General features: G+C 51.9%; 3 protein-coding genes across 8 annotated transcripts; 2 read left to right on the forward strand and 1 right to left on the reverse strand.

Moving 5' to 3' along the window:
• The first annotated feature begins 559 nt into the window (after positions 1 to 559).
• EFNA1 (ephrin A1) lies at positions 560 to 6,607 on the forward strand. Its single transcript, XM_058539367.1, has 5 exons — positions 560 to 726; positions 4,079 to 4,374; positions 5,664 to 5,729; positions 5,891 to 5,941; positions 6,116 to 6,607. The coding sequence occupies exons 1-5, from the start codon at positions 635 to 637 to the stop codon at positions 6,226 to 6,228; spliced, it is 618 nt and encodes a 205-aa protein (XP_058395350.1). The 5' UTR covers positions 560 to 634; the 3' UTR covers positions 6,229 to 6,607.
• Positions 6,608 to 8,010: 1,403 nt separating this feature from the next.
• On the forward strand, positions 8,011 to 10,450 carry SLC50A1 (solute carrier family 50 member 1). 5 transcript variants are annotated; one of them, XM_058539366.1, is made up of 6 exons: positions 8,011 to 8,192; positions 8,500 to 8,597; positions 8,717 to 8,840; positions 9,439 to 9,600; positions 9,863 to 9,982; positions 10,064 to 10,450. In XM_058539366.1, exons 1-6 carry the CDS (start codon positions 8,085 to 8,087, stop codon positions 10,163 to 10,165), a joined length of 714 nt encoding a protein of 237 aa, XP_058395349.1. In that variant the 5' UTR covers positions 8,011 to 8,084; the 3' UTR covers positions 10,166 to 10,450. The 5 variants fall into 5 exon arrangements, with proteins under 5 accessions (XP_058395349.1, XP_058395345.1, XP_058395348.1 ...); XM_058539362.1 differs by having other exon boundaries at positions 8,011 to 8,173; positions 8,500 to 8,577; XM_058539365.1 differs by having other exon boundaries at positions 8,011 to 8,173; positions 8,500 to 8,577; positions 10,049 to 10,120.
• Positions 10,451 to 10,869: 419 nt separating this feature from the next.
• DPM3 (dolichyl-phosphate mannosyltransferase subunit 3, regulatory) lies at positions 10,870 to 11,480 on the reverse strand. Of its 2 annotated transcripts, none has more exons than XM_058539373.1 (2): positions 11,400 to 11,480; positions 10,870 to 11,223 (listed from the first exon to the last, which is right to left on the reverse strand). In XM_058539373.1, exon 2 carries the CDS (start codon positions 11,216 to 11,218, stop codon positions 10,940 to 10,942), a length of 279 nt encoding a protein of 92 aa, XP_058395356.1. In that variant the 5' UTR covers positions 11,219 to 11,223; positions 11,400 to 11,480; the 3' UTR covers positions 10,870 to 10,939. The 2 variants fall into 2 exon arrangements, with proteins under 2 accessions (XP_058395356.1, XP_058395357.1); XM_058539374.1 differs by having other exon boundaries at positions 11,331 to 11,403.
• Positions 11,481 to 17,178: the final 5,698 nt, after the last annotated feature.

Genomic DNA, 17,178 nt, shown 5'->3' on the forward strand with positions numbered 1-17,178 from the left:
ACAACATTGACAAACCCAACAAAAACAAACAGCCGCGTGTGTGGGGAGGGGCAGTCGAGCGCAAGAGTCCGGGAAGCTGAGGGTAGGCGGAGAGTGTGAGAACGCGGGCGCCCGAGCCCAGAGGTGCGAGGCTCGGGAAAGGTGCAGGATCTATCAACGACCTTGCACCCTGCAAGATCCGCGCGCGGCGCAGCACAGCCGGGCTCCCGCATCCGCGTGTTCGCAGCCCTGCACATGGAGTTCGTTCCTTCTCCCGCACGCGACTGCGCCCGGGGACACAGACCCACCACCCCGCACAGGCCCACAAAGTGGCACGCAGACCCACAAGTGAGCGGACACGCAGCGCTGAGCAGATTTGTCGGGACACAGGCGAGCGCTACGCTCCCCTCCCCTCCCCCGCCTCCTCCACCTCCCCAGCCCCCAAGCCCCAGGGCAGCCGCACGCCCGGCGGGGCGGGGCGGGGGCGGGGCGGGGGCGGGGCGGGGTGTCGGCGGCGCCGGCCCAAAAGGCGGAGTCGCGAGGCTAAGGGGCCAGAGCAGTGAGCGCGGTGCTGACTGCGCGGCGGAGAGAGCCATCGGGAACCCAGACCCCAAGGAGCTCCCGGTTCTCGCCCGGCCTGGCCAGGCCCCGCGCTATGGAGTTCCTCTGGGCCCCTCTCTTGGGTCTGTGCTGCAGTCTGGCCGCTGCTGACCGCCACACCGTCTTCTGGAACAGTTCAAACCCCAAGTAAGCCCTGAGTCTCCCGCCGACAGCCTGGGCGCCCGGTTGGCACTGCCCCCCGCCCACCCGAGGTTAACTGTCCCGGCAAGCCCCTGCCTGAGTCTTGGGAGGTGACCAGAGGCGGGAGGGGTTGTAGATTTTCTTCCTTTCACTTCTCCCCCATACCTGGGAGCACCCCACCCCAGGGCAGGAACCTGTCTGTGTCTGCTTGTACAGGCACTATTTCTGCCCTTCCTTTCCTTCCCTCTGGCACCCCTGTTCCTCCTAAGTGAGGGACCTATGCTGAACAGTTCCTGCCTCCAGCGTGGACGACCCTCCCTGGTCGCCAGGGCTCTTGTTCTAGGCCCTTCCACCAGGAAAGCTTCTGTGTCTCTCTTTGTGTGTCACTTGGGCATCTGCCCACACTGACAGGTACCTGATGTGACATCAGGAGTCAGCAGAATGCTCGCTGTGATCCTGGAAGGACCCCTCAGGGGGACCTGGGCTTCTGGCTTTAAGTGGTCATTCTTTAAGGTGACCCTGGAAAGTCCACCCACAAGGGACCAAGCATGAGTGAGGCATATGCTGTGTGTGGGTAGGCTGGGGGAGTCACCTGTTTATGAGGTTCAAGTAGTAACACTGAAGAGATGGGGACGGGAGGTCATGGGAAATGTTCAGGAGTGGAAGGGGTTAAAAGGGTTACAAAGCATTCTGGGCAGGAAGGAGTTAATTTCTCCTGGGCAGGTTTAGGGCTGTGAGGCAAATGGTACTGGGAGGATGAAGCTCTGTCGGACCCTTTGTTCTTGCCCTTGAGTTTTCTGAAGTTATGGGAAGAATATTTGCGGGAAAACAGGAGAGGGGGGTAGGGCGGAGCAGGGAGTAGAGGGCTGGGCAGCTTGCGGTCAGGAAAAACACTCCACGCAGCTCAGCCCCCAGCCCTAGCATGCCTGCGCCCCCACTCCCCTTGAGAAATATATTGTGCCAGCTTCGTCTGACCCTGTGGCAGCATTGCTTGGTGGGAGGTCTGTCGTCTGTGGCGTGTTGGGTGGGAGGGAACAGCTAGCTGCCAACCCCAGAGGGCAGTGCCCTTTTGCCCATCGGCCCAGGAGCAGCCTAGCCAGCCCTCCCCCATCCCACTCCTTGCTGCCTGTTCTTTGCTTCCTTGACCCAATCTTGTCCTAGTGGGAGAGAGCGAAGTCCCTGTTTATGCCCATGCCAGGTGTTGGCTAAAGGAGGAGGAGGGGACAGGAAGCCATGAGTAGGGAGGGGGGGACCCTGGCCTTTTCCGTTCCCAAGCTCCCAGGTTTCCTCTCTTTCAGGAAGGAGCCTCTTCCTTGCCCCCCCTCCCCGCCTTCCCTGACGCCGCTGCCCTCCTTTCCCAGATGAAGAGCAAGAGTCAAAGGAGTGCTAAACAGAGCAGAGTGTACCCCCAGGAGGAGGGTGATGGGTGCCCCAACCAAGCACAGCGTCGGCCCTGTCCGTCTGGCCACATACACACACAACTCTACCATACCCAGGACCAAAGAGAAGCCAGCCCAGAGTGGAGGCCACAGGCAGCCAAGTGGGCCCCAGCTTGGGGGCAAAGATGAGGTGGCCAGGAGCTGGGCGGGTATGAGGCCGGCATGGGTGACTCAGGGCAGTGGGCATCGTCCCTGGGATCTCCAGGCCCCAGGCAGGGGGCAGCGTGGGGAGAAGGGCGGTGCCACTGGAAGCTAGGCACTGGCCTCCTTGGTGCTGGAGGGGCAGGTACCCCGCCCATTCAGACCTGCCAGCTCCCTTTACCTGGAGGACAGTGCCCAGGGCAAGTGGGCCGTGAGCCATCCTGGGGTCCTGGGGGCTGTCCACATTTGACAAGGTAAATTTTCACAGGTTCCCATGAACGCTGGGGCGGGTGGCAGAGGTGGATGAGGAATGAGTCAGTGCCCGTCACGGGAATGGGGGAAAGACGCCAGGCCCAGAGCTGAAATACCTGTTCTGAAATGGCTTCTATGTTTATCTCTCCAGAGAGGAATTTTAAAAGCCTCTCTCTGCTCCTCTCTCTCCCTCTCCCTCTCCCTCTCCCTCTCCCTCTCTCTCTCTCTCTCTCTCTCTCTCTCTCTCTCTCTCTCTCTCCCCCCCCACCCCTCTGTCTCTCTGTCTCCCTCTCTCTCTCACTTACTCTTTTCCCCAGGGTGGGGGAGGGGCCCTGGTAAGCCTAGCTTGAGCACTGGCATGCTGCTGCAAGGCCAGGCCTCTTAAGGGTCATGCTGACTGGGCAGTGGGTGCCCACCTCAGAGGCCCCTTGGCCTAACTCCTGCCCCTCCGCCCCCAGTCATGCCCAGGGCTTTGCTTTGAAGCAAGTTGGCAGCCAACTCTGCTGAGTTTCTAGCTGGCAGTACTCGGGGGAATTCAGAGAAGCTGACCAGCTTGGATAGGGAGGTGGGGAGGTACTTTTCCCCCTCCTAGGACCCCACCCAGACTGGAGCCAGGTGTCTGGAGCTGGGGGGGAGGGGCCGGTGGGCAGTCAGGCTGGAGCCTGTGGAGCCTGGGGGGAATGGGTTGGGGGAGGGGAGCTGGCTCCACCTTGGGAGGAGGTTAGGGGAGAGCTGTCTCAGAATGGAGCAGTCTCCAGCATTTCTGGAGCTCATCTCAAGGGAGGTGCCTTTTGGAGATAAAGGGACAGGGATGTTTTGGGGTGCTTTGAGAGAAGTGGACAAGGAGACATGAGCATAAATTTGAGTAGCTAGAAGGGGAGATTTGAGGGGACTGAATGAATTGATGAAAGTGATTTAACTTAAAGGATTTGGGCATTATCTGTGGGCCTAGGTATACTGGGGGCTTGGGGGAAAAAATGAAGCTGAGAAATGTGAAATATACTCAAAAAAAAAATGAGAGGAATAAGAGAAGTGAAGCCATAGGTGTGTTGGGAGCCAAGTGCTAGCATGGTAGAGAGAAAGGGTTACCTGATCCTGATTCTAGAATGGGCCAGAAGTGTCTGAGACTGAGATCTAATAGCATTTAAAAGAGCAACCAGTAGAACAGATTTGGGGAAATATTTATGGGTAGAAGAGAATGATGGGTGAGCTAAGGAAATACTTAGAAGCCCATCCTTGGGTAAATATCAGGGAGTTATGAGAAGTGCTTTGGTACCTGAAAGATACTAAGTGGACGCTATTTAGAGGATTAATGACAGACACTGATGGTGGCGAGAATGTTTGGAGATGGTGGAAAGATACTTAAGAGATCAAGATCAGTAAATATTGGGAGTAGAGATTTTTGAAAAATTTTGGGGGTGCAAGGATCCGGTGTGAAATGTGAGGGGTCATGTAAACATTTGGAGGCTCAAGGCTCTGGTCTGGCTTCTTAGTGACCACCTGCTTCCTCCCCCCTGCATGCCCAGGTTCCGGAATGAAGACTACACAGTACACGTGCGGCTGAATGACTACCTGGACATCATCTGTCCGCATTACGAGGATGACTCTGTGGCAGAGGCTGCCATGGAGCGGTACACGCTGTACCTGGTGGAGCGTGAGCAGTACCAGCTGTGCCAGCCCCTGTCCAAGGACCAGGTCCGCTGGCAGTGCAACCAGCCCAGTGCCAGGCATGGCCCGGAGAAGCTATCTGAGAAGTTCCAGCGCTTCACACCCTTTACTCTGGGCAAGGAGTTCAAAGAGGGACACAGCTACTATTACATCTGTGAGTGCCCGGAGGCATGCACACACTGGGGGATACAGCTGGCATGATGCATACGCTTGGATACATGCTTAGTGGGGAGTCAGGCAGCAGAGAGCCCCTTCCAATCCTGAATTCTATTCTCATTCATTCACATTTCAAATGTGGAGTGAGCTTCTACTGTGTACTGGGCACTCTGCTTGGCACCACAGGCACAGAGATAAATAAAACACTACAGGCTCCCAGTCCTCAAGGGAGCTGGGAAGGGATACACATAGGTTAACAGACCATTAGAACAGTATGATATAGAGAACAGGAGCACAGGGGCCCTGGAAAACGACCTGGGTACCTGCCAGGCAAGGGGGGCTTAGAGAAGGCTTCCCAGGGAAGATATCCCAGAGCTTAGGACAAGCAGAGGAGCTGGCCAGGCATGAGGGGATATGTGCCAAAGAAGCATGGCATCCTCAGGGAACTGTTATGGTTCAGCCTGGCTGGAGTAGGAGGGACACTGGAAGTGGGGAGAGATGAGCTTGGAGAGGTGGACAGAGCAGATCATGGGGGCCTAAGAAGTGCTAAGGAGTTTGGACTTTATCCTGAGGGCAGTAGAGAGCCACTGGTGGATTTTAAGAGTTACAAGATCTGGGGCCGGTCCGGTGGCGCAGGGGTTAAGTGCACGTTCTCCACTGCAGTGGCCTGGGGTTCGCAGGTTCAGATCCTGGGCGCGCACCGATGCACTGCTTGTCAAGCCATGCTGTGGCGGCGTCCCATATAAAGTAGAGGAAGATGGGCATGGATGTTAGCCCAGGGCCAATCTTTCTCAGCAAAAAAGAGGAGGATTGAAATCGGATGTTAGCTCAGGGCTAATCTTCCTCACCAAAAAAAAAAAAAAAAAGAGTTATAGGATCAGCGCTTCACACCCTTTACTTCACACCCTTTGTGTAGAATGGATCCAGGCCTCACCTGTTCAGTAGGGCCTAGGCAAGGGGAGTATAAAATGGCCTAGGTAAGGGAGCATATTGTGAAGGCCTCACCTGACTTCAGGCTAGGAAGAGTGAAGGATGGACTGAGGGGAGGGGACAGTGTCTCTGTTCTTTTTAGTGCCACTTCTAAAGCCAAGGGTTATTCCAAAGAATGGGAGGTTGGGCTGAACATGGGGCAGAAAGTGAGCACAAAGTAAGGAAGGTAAGAATCAAAGGTTAGAAGAGAGGGATCAAAATGAGCAGGGACTGAGAAGGCAGGACCACAGGCATTTGTGCTTCTGTTTTCTTCCAACAAAAGTTCCTTTCTTAACACCCTGTGGGTTTATCTTGCAGCCAAACCTATCCACCACCAAGAAGACCGGTGCTTGAGATTGAAGGTGACTGTTGATGGCAAAATCAGTGAGTGTCAGGGCCCTGTGGCCTCCTTCCTCCACCTCTGTGCTGGGCCTGGTGTAGGGATCTGGGATGGTAGAGAAGTCTCACTGCCCAGCCCACCCAGCACTTGCACCCCTCTGCCTCCCGGGTACAGTACCTGATGTACGGCCACCCTTGTCTTTCAGCTCACAGTCCTCAGGCCCATGCCAATCCCCAGGAAAAGAGACTTCCAGCAGGTAGGTCACTGGAGCAAATTGGGCCTGGGGCACAAAAGGGGATCTGTTTGAGGAGGTTGGGTACAGGAGATGGCTCCTTCGCCAGGCAGGGGCTGCAGAAACCTTGTTGGGCTGAGGGCCAGTGCCAGTAGTGGGGCCGCTCACCTTGGGGGCCTTTGCCCTCTCACCTTGCAGATGACTCGGAGGTGCAGGTTCTACATAGCATTGGTCACAGTGCCGCGCCCCGCCTCTTCCCATTGGCCTGGGTTGTGCTGCTCCTGCCATTCCTGCTGCTGCAAACCCCATGAAGGTGTGAGCCACATCTGGCCTAAGGATTGGAACTGGACTGAGGAGGCAGGGGCAGGCACCCAGCACCTGCCTTGGGGCCCCTCCCAAAGCCCCAGTCCTGGGAACCACTCCCACCACATGCACAAGCTGCCACCCAGCAGCCTCAAAACGGGTCAGTATTAAGGGTTTCAACCCAAAGGAGGTTGGCAGGTCTGGCAGTGCCATCCACACCTCCACCTCAGAGGGACGGACGAAGAAGTGGGGACAGTCCTTTTCCCACCATTTCTGCCCTTAAGCCAAAGAAACAAGCTGTGCAGACATGGCCTCTTAAGAAGGGCACTGTGGGAGCTGAGCTGGAAGGGGCCTGGGGTCATGCGGATGGACACCGAGCTTGGCAAAGATGCCAGGATGCCCAGATGAACTGACTGAAGGAAAAGCAAGAGACAGTTTCCTGCTTGGGTGCCAGGGACAGGAGAGGCAGCATGCTTGGGCTGACCCAGCATCTCCCCCAAGGCTGTGGAGCTGCCATGGAGAGGTTTGTAGCTAGGCACTGCATCCTCTCCCATCATGGGGCAGCACTCCCCAGAGCTGTGCCAGTAGGGTGGCTATGTCAACTTAAGAGTGTAGCTGAAAGGGCAATGCCTATGTGCACAGAGTCTGTGCCTAGAGTGTTGCCTGAAGGGCAGGGCCCATGTGTACAGGATCTGTATATAAACTTTCTGTGTGTCTGTTCTGATTTCTACAATTGGATTTTTTTTATACAATGTTCTCTGTCTCAAAATAAAGCAATGTGTCTGGTTTTTTTGGACATGCTTTTCTGCCCCTCCATCCTCATTTATGACCATTGAGTCCCTGCTAGGTGCTAGGCTCTGTGCCACACCAGTAGCAACTGGGTTTGAATTTTTTTTCCTCTCTGGAAAGAATACATACCCCTCACCAGCCCAAAAGGGTGAGCTGTTTCCTCCTCTGAGGGTTGTCCAGGACAGGAGTGCTCCCCAGAGCAGTCTCTCGGGTTCTAGGCTGCACCCCACTCTGGAAGTTCTTCCTGTCCAACCTCTACCCCACTCGCACCCCCACAAGCGCTGGGCTTTGGCACACCGTTCTCAGATACTCATGCTGTCGGGTGAGTCAGGGCAGCCGCTCAGGGGAGCGCCTGCTGAAGCATGCGGCCCCGCCCACAGCCCCACCGAGACGTGTGGGAGGCTGGGAGGCAAGGTTCCCAGCAGCAAGTCGGTTGGACTAAGGGGTTAGTGATCCGCGCTTCAGTGGACTGGCCAAGTCTTGGAAAGTTGGCAGTGTGGCTGAAGGGGGTGGGCACCTGACAGATTTGGTGATTCCTGGCAATCCCTGTTTCTTAGGGGAGAGACTGGGAAGAGTCTTCAGCAGACTGGGAAAAACCTCCCAAATCCTGGGTGACTCAGGTTCTGATCTGGAGCTCTGGATGGGAAGCGTGTTGAAATCTGGTTGGGTCTAGCAAGCTTTTGTTTTGAGGTCTACCACGTAGGCTCACGGGCCTGTGGCAAAGAGTTGAGGCTGCGGGTCTAGGTGATCCAAGAGGTAAGCAGAGAGTGAGCAGCGGCGTGTGCCGAGGACAAATCGAGGAGCCCTCGCAAGGGGACCGGCCGGGATCTGGAAGGCAACCTCAGGACCAGGAATCCTGCGAGCCGGCTGCGAGTCGGCAGGGGCGGGGCCAGGCGCTCGGAGGGGCGGGGCCTGAGTTCCGGCTCGACGCTCTAGGGGTGGGCAGGGTTCCGGTTCAGTTTCCGGGGGGACGGCCGAGCGCGCGGGGGCGGGGCCAGGGTCGCGGGGGGGCGGGGCTCCGGCGCAGCGGGCTCCGGCGCCCCTGGCTCCGGACCCAGCTACCGTAGGCCGGGGGATGAGCGCTGGATCCGACCCCTGGAGGCATGGAAGCGGACGGCATGACCGACTCGCTCCTTTCTGGAGCTTGCGTGCTCTTCACCCTCGGCATGTTCTCCGCAGGCCTGTGAGAGCGCGGCCCGGCTGGGTTAGGGCAGGAGCAGGAAGTCAGGAAAGGCGAGAGAGGGAACAGAGACGTGGCCGCAGCCCTGGGCTGCGTCCGAAACCTGGAGTCAAAGTGGAATCGGGTCGAGGGGCCCGGGTACAAGGGCGAGGCTGGTCACTTGACCTGAGGGAGAAAGCAAGGGAGCTGAGGGCGGGGCTGGGGGTCTGCAGTTGTCTGGGGAGGATGACAGGTATCGGGGATCTCAACTCCCCAGCAGCCTGGTTCTGCCTTCCTACCTCTCACCCCTGCCTTCCGGGCCCCGTTACAGCTCGGACCTCAGACACATGCGGATGACCCGGAGCGTGGACAATGTCCAGTTCCTGCCCTTTCTCGCCACGGATATCAAGTGAGAGGGCGACTGCTGTGGCGGGAAAGGCTATCTGAGGGAGGTGGGGGAGGGATGAGGAGGAAGGTGGAAGAGGCCCCTTGGGTCCCCCTCCCACACTCAACCCCGCGGGCGAATGTCTCTCCTCTCCACACTGTAGCAACCTGAGCTGGCTGAGTTACGGGGCCTTGAAAGGAGACGGGACCCTAATCATCGTCAACTCCGTGGGTGCTATGCTTCAGACCCTGTATATCTTGGTGTATCTACACTACTGCCCTCGGAAGGTAGAGACCCTCCCTTGGACCCACTTCTCCGCTGCACATCCTGCATTGCTGGCAGCACAGCTGTTGCTTCCTAGAAGACTGTAATAGGCTGGCACTGCCACCTTTTCCTGGAAGGCCTCTCCAGCCTTGCAGTCCTCCTTCCTCCATGAAGCCAGCCTTCTGAGACTCCCACATCACCCCCCATTCTGTCAAACCTAGTAGCTCTGCCAAGCCTGATGCTGCCTAGTTGCCCAACAAGCTGAGGGGAAAGGGCCTTTGTCTCTGATAGTTCCTTCAGAGCCAGGGTCAGTGGCTGAGAATCAGATGATTAGCTCTGCTTCCCCATTCAATCACACAAGGATTTATTAAGCTACTGTGTGTACCAAGCTCAAAAAAACGGTATCTTTCCCTCCCCTAGAAACCTCCAGTGTTGTGGGTGGGTCAAACATATGATCAAGTCACTGGTGGGAGAGGCTGTGACAAGTGCAATACTGAAGGCTTAGACAAAGGTTGGCTCCCTCACTGGTGCATGGGAGAGGGCAGGATGAATTAATTCCAGCAGAGGAGTCAGAAAGGGTTCCTGGCACATCTAGAGGTAAGGCTATTCTCTCCCCTGCAGCGTGGCGTGCTCCTACAGACTGCAACCCTGCTGGGGGTCCTTCTCCTGGGTTTTGGCTACTTTTGGCTCCTGGTGGCTGACCCTGAGGCCAGGCTTCAGTCGCTGGGTCTCTTCTGCAGTGTCTTCACCATCAGTATGTACCTCTCACCACTGGCTGACTTGGTAAGTGGGGGTATCCAGGGAGGTGAGGGAGATAGGAAGGGTCAGGCTCCCATAGCCAGAGACTGTAGCTTACACTCCAGAGGAAGGGAAGAACCAAATCCCGGAAGGAGACAGGGCAGTAGACGTGGGTAAGTGGGAGGCTGGAGGGAAAGACTGGGTAACAGAAGATGAGGGAGGAAATTTTTTTCTGAGCAAATTCTTAGGCAAGGTGGGAGCTTTACTATGTGTCTGGGCTAGGAGTATCGTTCATCCTTTCCCACAGGCCAAGGTCATTAAGACTAAATCAACCCAAAGTTTCTCCCTCTCACTCACCATTGCCACCTTCCTCGCCTCTGCCTCCTGGACCCTCTATGGCTTTCGACTCAAAGATCCCTACATCATGGTAAGCAGGACAGGGATGGGGTGACAGGTGTGCAACGTGGAAAATCAGCTCCTCTCCTCATAACAGCCCTTGTGATTTCAGGTGCCCAACTTTCCGGGAATTGTCACCAGCTTCATTCGCCTCTGGCTTTTCTGGAAGTACTCCCACAAGCAAGACAGGAACTCTCAGCTCCTACAAACCTGAGGCAGTTCACATGACCACTGGCCACCTCAAGGCCAACCTGTTACCAAAGAGAGCTCCTTGTTTCAGCTGTTCCTGCTGACCAGATCCACGGGTGCAACGGGTTTGGGGACAGAAAGAGACAACTTTGAGAATCGAGGGACCAAAGAAAGAGCTTTACTTAGAAGATATGGGTGGGACTTGAGAGATGAATCACTTTTATTTTTTCAAGATTATATTTTTTAATTTTGGAGGTTGGGGTGAAATCTTTAGAATGTGCCTTAAAATAAACTGTTTCCTACCCGTGCCCATTAAGGCTCATTCTCTATTCAGTGATTCTAAACCTGCCTGGTTTGGTGAAGGGTAGAGGTACACTGCCCGATCCAGTTACTCTGGGGCTGAGAGGGTTGGGTCAGAAAACGTTTCAGCAAGAAGTTGGAAAGACCTAGGAAGGCCTTAAAAAGAAGAGAGCTTGAATGTTATGAAGAATGGAAGTTAGGCTTCAAGAAGTACTTCCCAACAAGGTTAAAAAGGACCAGGAAAGTGAAATGCCATTTCCATCCTGAGAGATCTTGAGAAGGGGACTTAGCCTCCTTTGGAGCAAAAAGGAGGACCACCAGCAGAGTGCAAAGATAATGGCTGAGACACCCTCAGGAAGGTGGCTCCTCTACCTCTCACTCGCACACAGAAGCCCCAATTCCCATTCTCCATACTCAAACCAAACAAAGTTAGAAAATAAACTTGCTTTTTAATGGGGGATGGGAGAGCGGACTGTCTGGCGAGAATGGGGTTAGGGTGTCAGAAGCGCATCCCCCTGCGGGCCAAGTCAGCTCGGGCCTCCTGGATCTGGCCCTGCAGCTCGCGGGCGGCGTCCTCGCAGTCGTGAAAAGTGGCCACGCGATAGCCCACAGTGCCCAGGGCGTAGCAGCCAGCGGACACCAGCAAGTAGGCGGGCAGTGGCCACAGGACCTCCTGGCATGACGAGGGCAGCTCCAGGCCCAGGGCTCCCATGGTCAAGGCCGCCCAGGTGGAGCCCAGGAGCGCCAGTCCCCAAAGCCACTGTCCTAATTTCGTCATGGTCACTGCGGGAAGAGAAAGCAGAGCTCGAGGTTCCTTCCACCTCTCTACCCCCGCTTCATTTGAGACCCACTCCCTGTCCTTCTCCCTCACCCACCCCCATGTCACCTACCCTCGATGCCATTCCGCCATCGCAGGCACGCTCCCCACCCTCTCGGTTCAGCCCTCAACCTACATTTACCTGTTTGCCGCGCGTCTCCCTTTCCTCTCTCCGCTCCGACGTCAGCGTCCGGAAGTCCTCTACGGCTCGCGCTCCGCCTCCGCGAAGGCTTCTGGGAGTTGTAGTCCTCTTGGCGGTGCCTGGAGGACTCGCGGTCGCTGTCTTTATCTAGGCTGGCTTCAGCGGGCTCTGTACCGCAAACCTCGGCGTGGGTCCCCACGGGCTTCGGTACTGCTTCTCTCCCCCAGGGCCCCGCTCCAAGCTGGCATGGGGCTTGAGGACACCCTCAAACCTTGCAACATTGCAACAAGGTGCGAATGTAATATTGTTCCCCTTAAAGTCACTTCTGCACAGAAATCCCATTCATTCATTCACTTTTCTTTTATTATTTTATAATAATTCTTTTACATTCTTTATAATAATTCTTTATAATATTCTATATATATTATATATATAAAGAATATAATATAATTCTTTATAATAATTCTCAATATTCTTTTATAATAATAATTCTTTTTATTCTTCTTTTATTCTTTTACTCGAATGTTTCTTGAGTGCCCTGATAGACTTTGGAGAAGGAGAGATGTCAAGACACTCGGCCGCACCTGGGGTGGAGGGGTAAAGCAGGAGTCAGGAATGCAGATGCATTGACAACTAACCATGATGCCTCAAGATGGGTGTTAGAACAGAGGTTGTCATATTTTTAAAAAGAAATGCAAGGGAGCAACCAGTACAACTTGGAGTTGGAGGAAGAAGGGCTCCAGGGCTCAAAGTGTCTATAAGAAAAAAAAGTGTGGGGACAGAGGAATTACCTGATGTGTTTAAGGTCCTGAGAGAAGGTGTATACATCTTTCAAAGAGTTTTGGGAATCAATTCATGATAAGTATATAGAAAACAAGTAAAAGAAAAGGTCAGACAATTATCAACCAGAGGAAAAATAATTATAAAAGGAAAGAGAATTGATAAAGGCCTGTCTGGTAAAGACCCCTAGGAACCTAACTGTAGTTGAACAGAGTTAGGTTTATTAACTTGCTGCTGCAAGAGAGAGCTGTGGGGACTCTGTGGGGACACCAGAGGAACTGTGGGGTGGCTCATCAAAGGAAAAAACAGGGTCATTACAGGCTATGGGAAAGTGTTGAGTTTAGGTAATATTTAAATGACACAATGTTTTAACAGGTTCCAGGTAAGCATGGTTGTAAGCCAAGGAATCAACATCAAGCCTGGGCTGAGAAGAGGACTGAGGGTCCACTGGAAACCACAAAATTAAAATAATTAATTTTAGATAATTATGTAAAAGATAAATCTATAATTACGATAAATGTGGAATATTGTGTTCAAAACCCCATTAACTGAAGCTTTGCACCTAGGTTGGAAATCGAGCCTTCTTCTCTGTGTCGAGGTAATCCACATGGCTCAGACCTCCAGGCCAGAGTGGGATGTTCCATTCTCACTGATTGATTTCAAATAGCAAAGTTTGTGACTGTATGATTTTATTTTATTTTATTTTTTATTGAGGTCATATTGGCTTTTAACATTGTGTAAATTCAGACCTACATTATTATATTTCAGTTTTTGTATAGACTGCATCGTGTTCACCACCAATAGTCTGGTTTTTATGTGACTGTAAGATTTTAGAGAAGTTTCTCAGCCCCATGTCCTTGATGTTAATTAACAAAAGCAGTTTTTACAGATTCACAGAGTTTTAGTACAAACGTTACATAACTCAGCTGTGAAGAATATTTTCACAGCCATAATAATGTAAACACTGAGTGTTGATTTAACTAAAAATTGGAATATATTTGAATTGAGAGGGGAGGGGAAGGGAATAGATTAGCAGAATCAGGATCAGAGAGAACTGTGTCCTCATCTTCCATGACAAGCAGTCAATTGATTATATCTAAAATAGAAAAAAGAAATAATAGGGGCTGGCCCCGTGGCATAGCAGTTAAGTGGGCAAGCTCTGCTGCTGGAGGCCCAGGTTCGGATCCTGGGCGCACACCGATGCACCGCTTGTCAGGCCATGCTGTGGTGGTGTCCCATATAAAGTAGAGGAAGATGGGCATGGATGTTAGCCCAGGGCCAGTCTTCCTCAGCAAAAAGAGCAGGATTGGCATGGATGTTAGCTCAGAACTGATCTTCCTCATAAAAAAGGAAAAAAAGAAAAGAAATAATAATGTGAGCATGTTATTTAGAAATGTAGAGGTAAGTACCCAAAGAAGCAGCCAAGAAACTTGAGAGTGGTTTATGGAGGAGCATGTAGGGGTGGGACAGGTGGAACGGGACTGTTTTCATTAAATGCCTTGTAGAACTAGTTGACTTTTTAAACTATGCAAATTCTTTTGTTAAAGTGAAAATTAAGAAAATAAAAACATTTTTAAAAACTTGCTATATGAACTTCAAAGCCCCACCCCCACTCCCCATTTCCCCCAAAATCCTTCTGGTTGCTCACTCAAGACCTCACTGGTCATAATGACTTTCAGCACAGTTCCGGGGCTATGCATCAGCTTTGCAGATCCAGAAATTCTATTCGCCCATAGTAGACCTGGCCCTGAAAGACTGCCACTCCCCAGAAAATTTTGGGGGGAAAGATAATGAGAAAGAGCTTGCCCTGCAACACATAAAGACCAATAATAAATTATAATGTTATAATAATAATCAGCAGCAGAAGAGTAAACATTCACTGAGGGGCTATTATGTGTCATGCCCTGTGCAACACTGTCATGTTTAATTTTCACAACAAGCTGCAGGACGTACTTTTATATCCCCTTGTATGAAGAAGGAAACCAAAACAGAGAGATGGTAAAAGGTAAGTGACTTGCCCAAGGTCATGCAGTTAGTAAGTAGCAGAGCTGTGCCATCTGACTCAAAACCATGTGCTTGGTAATTTCCCCCTCCTGGGTCACTGGTACAGGAATGGGCAGACAGGGATCATCATAGCCCCTGACATTCACTGATTGATTACTCTGTGCCCGGCACTGTAATGAGTACTTTAGGTGCATTATCTCATTCAATCTTCACAGCCACCATATGAAGTAGGTACTATTATTATCTCCATTTCACAAATGAGGAAACTGAGGCACACCCCAGCTAATCTGACTTCAGAGCCTGCAAACTTTGCCACTACAATATAGCACCACCCTCCCTAGATCAATGGAATGGAATAAAAAGTAAAGAAATAAATCAAACATATACCAATTTAGCATATGATAGGGATAGCATCTCAAGTGAGTTAGAAACACGGATTGTTTGAAAACCATTTGCAACTGGCTTACCATTTGAAAAAGTACATTAAGTTAGATTTCAGCCTCACATCTTATACCAAAATAAATTCCCAGTGCATTAAAAACATTTGAATATGAAAAGTGAAACCCTAAATATGCCACAAGAAAAATGTGGGTACATATTTCTCTAATGTTCAGCTCAAGCATCATGTTCTCCCAGCAGCCATCCTGGGCCTTGACCCTGTCTGGCAGGGTTGGTCACCATCTTCCTCCTCTGAGCCCCCACAGCATGTTTTATAGGTGGCACTTACCATGTTGAGCTGTAGGTTTTTAGTTTCCCTGCTTGGCCTGCCCAAGACTATTGTATCTCCAGGACCAAGTGCAGTATGGGAAACCCAGCAAGGCTTCTAGAAACATAAGATGAGGGACAGAAGAAAGTTAGCATTTGATGGTCTCCAGGCAAACTGACCCCGCTTTCTTGGTCCCAGGAAATATAATTACTCCAGAGACTCCCATGTGCCAGACACAGGGTCTTGGCCTTGGATAGCATGAGACAAAAGCCAGCAGATTCTTATGGTCCAACTCCTTTCTCTTCAATCTTTTTGCTGTCATCACCCTTCTGCTGTCATAGCAGGACACAGTACACATGATTATGGCAGGGCCTGAAAGGCAGTGCAGCTTGGGGGTTAAAAGTTTGGGCTTTTAGAGCCCAGTTGTCTGAGGTTGGGTCCTGACTCTTTGCTTTACTTAGCTATGTGAACTTGGGCAAGCAATTTAACCTCTCTGAGCTTCGGTTTTCTCAGCCGTACAATGAAACCAATAATTGATCCTCCCTGGTAGGGTTGCTCTCAAGATTAAAGAAGATAATGTAGGTCGGGTGCTTAAAACAACGTGTGGCATTTGGGAAGCGTGCAATGGGTAGTAGTTTGTCTTGTTGTTATAAATAGCTGTCATTAGTTACATCTCAGGGCTGAGGACACACCTTAGCCTCCACAGCATTTCTCCAGCCTCCCTACCATCACTCACAAACCATCTTCTGAGATAAGTTTCTTCTGCAGATGACTGAGCTCATGTTTGTTGGAGTTTTCTGCTTTTGCAAGCTTTGGTTTCAGAGGGAGACAAATTCCAAATCTGGGAGCCCTCGTTCTAGAGTGCACTGAAGATGGGGGAATAGGCAAAATTACATACAAAACAGAGGAGAGGATTGACTGTCTGGAGGGAAGATTTTATAGGGGCCCTGAAGGCCGAGCTGATACTGGAAAGATGAGTAAGAGCAATTCAGGTGGGGGGCAGGGCGTGCAAGGCCAAGGAGAAGCTGGAACAAAGGCACAGAGTCATGAGAGTTCATGGTGAGTAATCCTTTGTGGCTGTCTCTGGGACAAAGACTGCTTCATGGGGGAGTGGTGGGAGATGAGGCTGGAAAAGCAGGCCAGGGCCAGGCTACTAACGACCCCTTAAAAGTATTTGTGTTGGGGGGGCTTGGTCCTTCAGATCAGCAGCTTCACCCCTTAGAGGAGTGGGTGACCTCCAGGTGTGCCTGTGTGTATCGCGTCAGGCAGTAGAGCTTTCTGAGTTCACAGGTGCCACAGTGATTACTGGGTCCTTGGGGAAGGTTCCAGGAGTCAGGTTGTGTTGACTCCATCCCTGTCCTTAGGGCACCCACAGTTCCGTAGAGGCAACAGGACAGACATAAACGTAATCAACAAAAACAGATACTCACAAAATTACAGCCAGGCTTTAAAGGGAAAAGGTAGATAAGAGATTGTGCTGCATTGGAGAAGGGACCAGATGAGTCAGGATTTCCAAGAGAAGGTAAGCTAGAGCAGACCAAGATGGGACAAGATGATAGTCTGAGGGAAGAGGGACCCAGCAACAGGACTGGCAGCTGAAATATTTGGCTGATTCTGGGGATTCAGCAACTTGGAGTTGATGCAGGGTGGAAGTTGAGTTTCAGCAAAGAGCTCAAAGTATGACAATGGTATGTTGCTAATGAGGTTCTTTGTTCTTTTAACAAACATGTATTGAACACCTACTGTACGTCAAGCAGTGTTCTAGTGAGCAAAACAGACAAATGCCCTGCTTTCAGTGAAGTGGTGGGAGAGAGGAGAAACAAACAAATATTTAATATATCAATTAGTGAGAAGTACTGTGAAGAAAAATATAGCCAGATAAGGGGCTAACAGGTGACGGAGTGTACTACGTTACACAGCAGTCATCAAGGCGTCTCTGAGAAGGAGACATTTGCATGGAAACCTGAATGACGTGAAGGAGGGAGAAGTGTAGATATCTGCGGAACGAGTGTTCCAGCAGTGGGAACAGAAAGCACAAAGGGCTCGAGGTGGAAGCACATCTGGCACAGGGAACACACGGAGGCTGGGGATGGGATGGAGTGGGCATGGGGAAGAGTGCAAAGAAATGAGGTCAGAGTGGTGGGGGGCGCCAAATGGTGTGTTGTAACCATGTGTTGTAACCACACTGGTTAAGCAACAAGGAGGCACTAATGGATCTGGATTTCAACTCTAGCCCTGCTTTCACTTATAAATCTTGAGCAGGTTGTTTTAACCTTTCATTTTCATTTC

The sequence above is a fragment of the Diceros bicornis genome, chromosome 4 (assembly GCF_020826845.1).
Source record: "Diceros bicornis minor isolate mBicDic1 chromosome 4, mDicBic1.mat.cur, whole genome shotgun sequence".
Taxonomy (NCBI): Eukaryota; Metazoa; Chordata; class Mammalia; order Perissodactyla; family Rhinocerotidae; genus Diceros; species Diceros bicornis.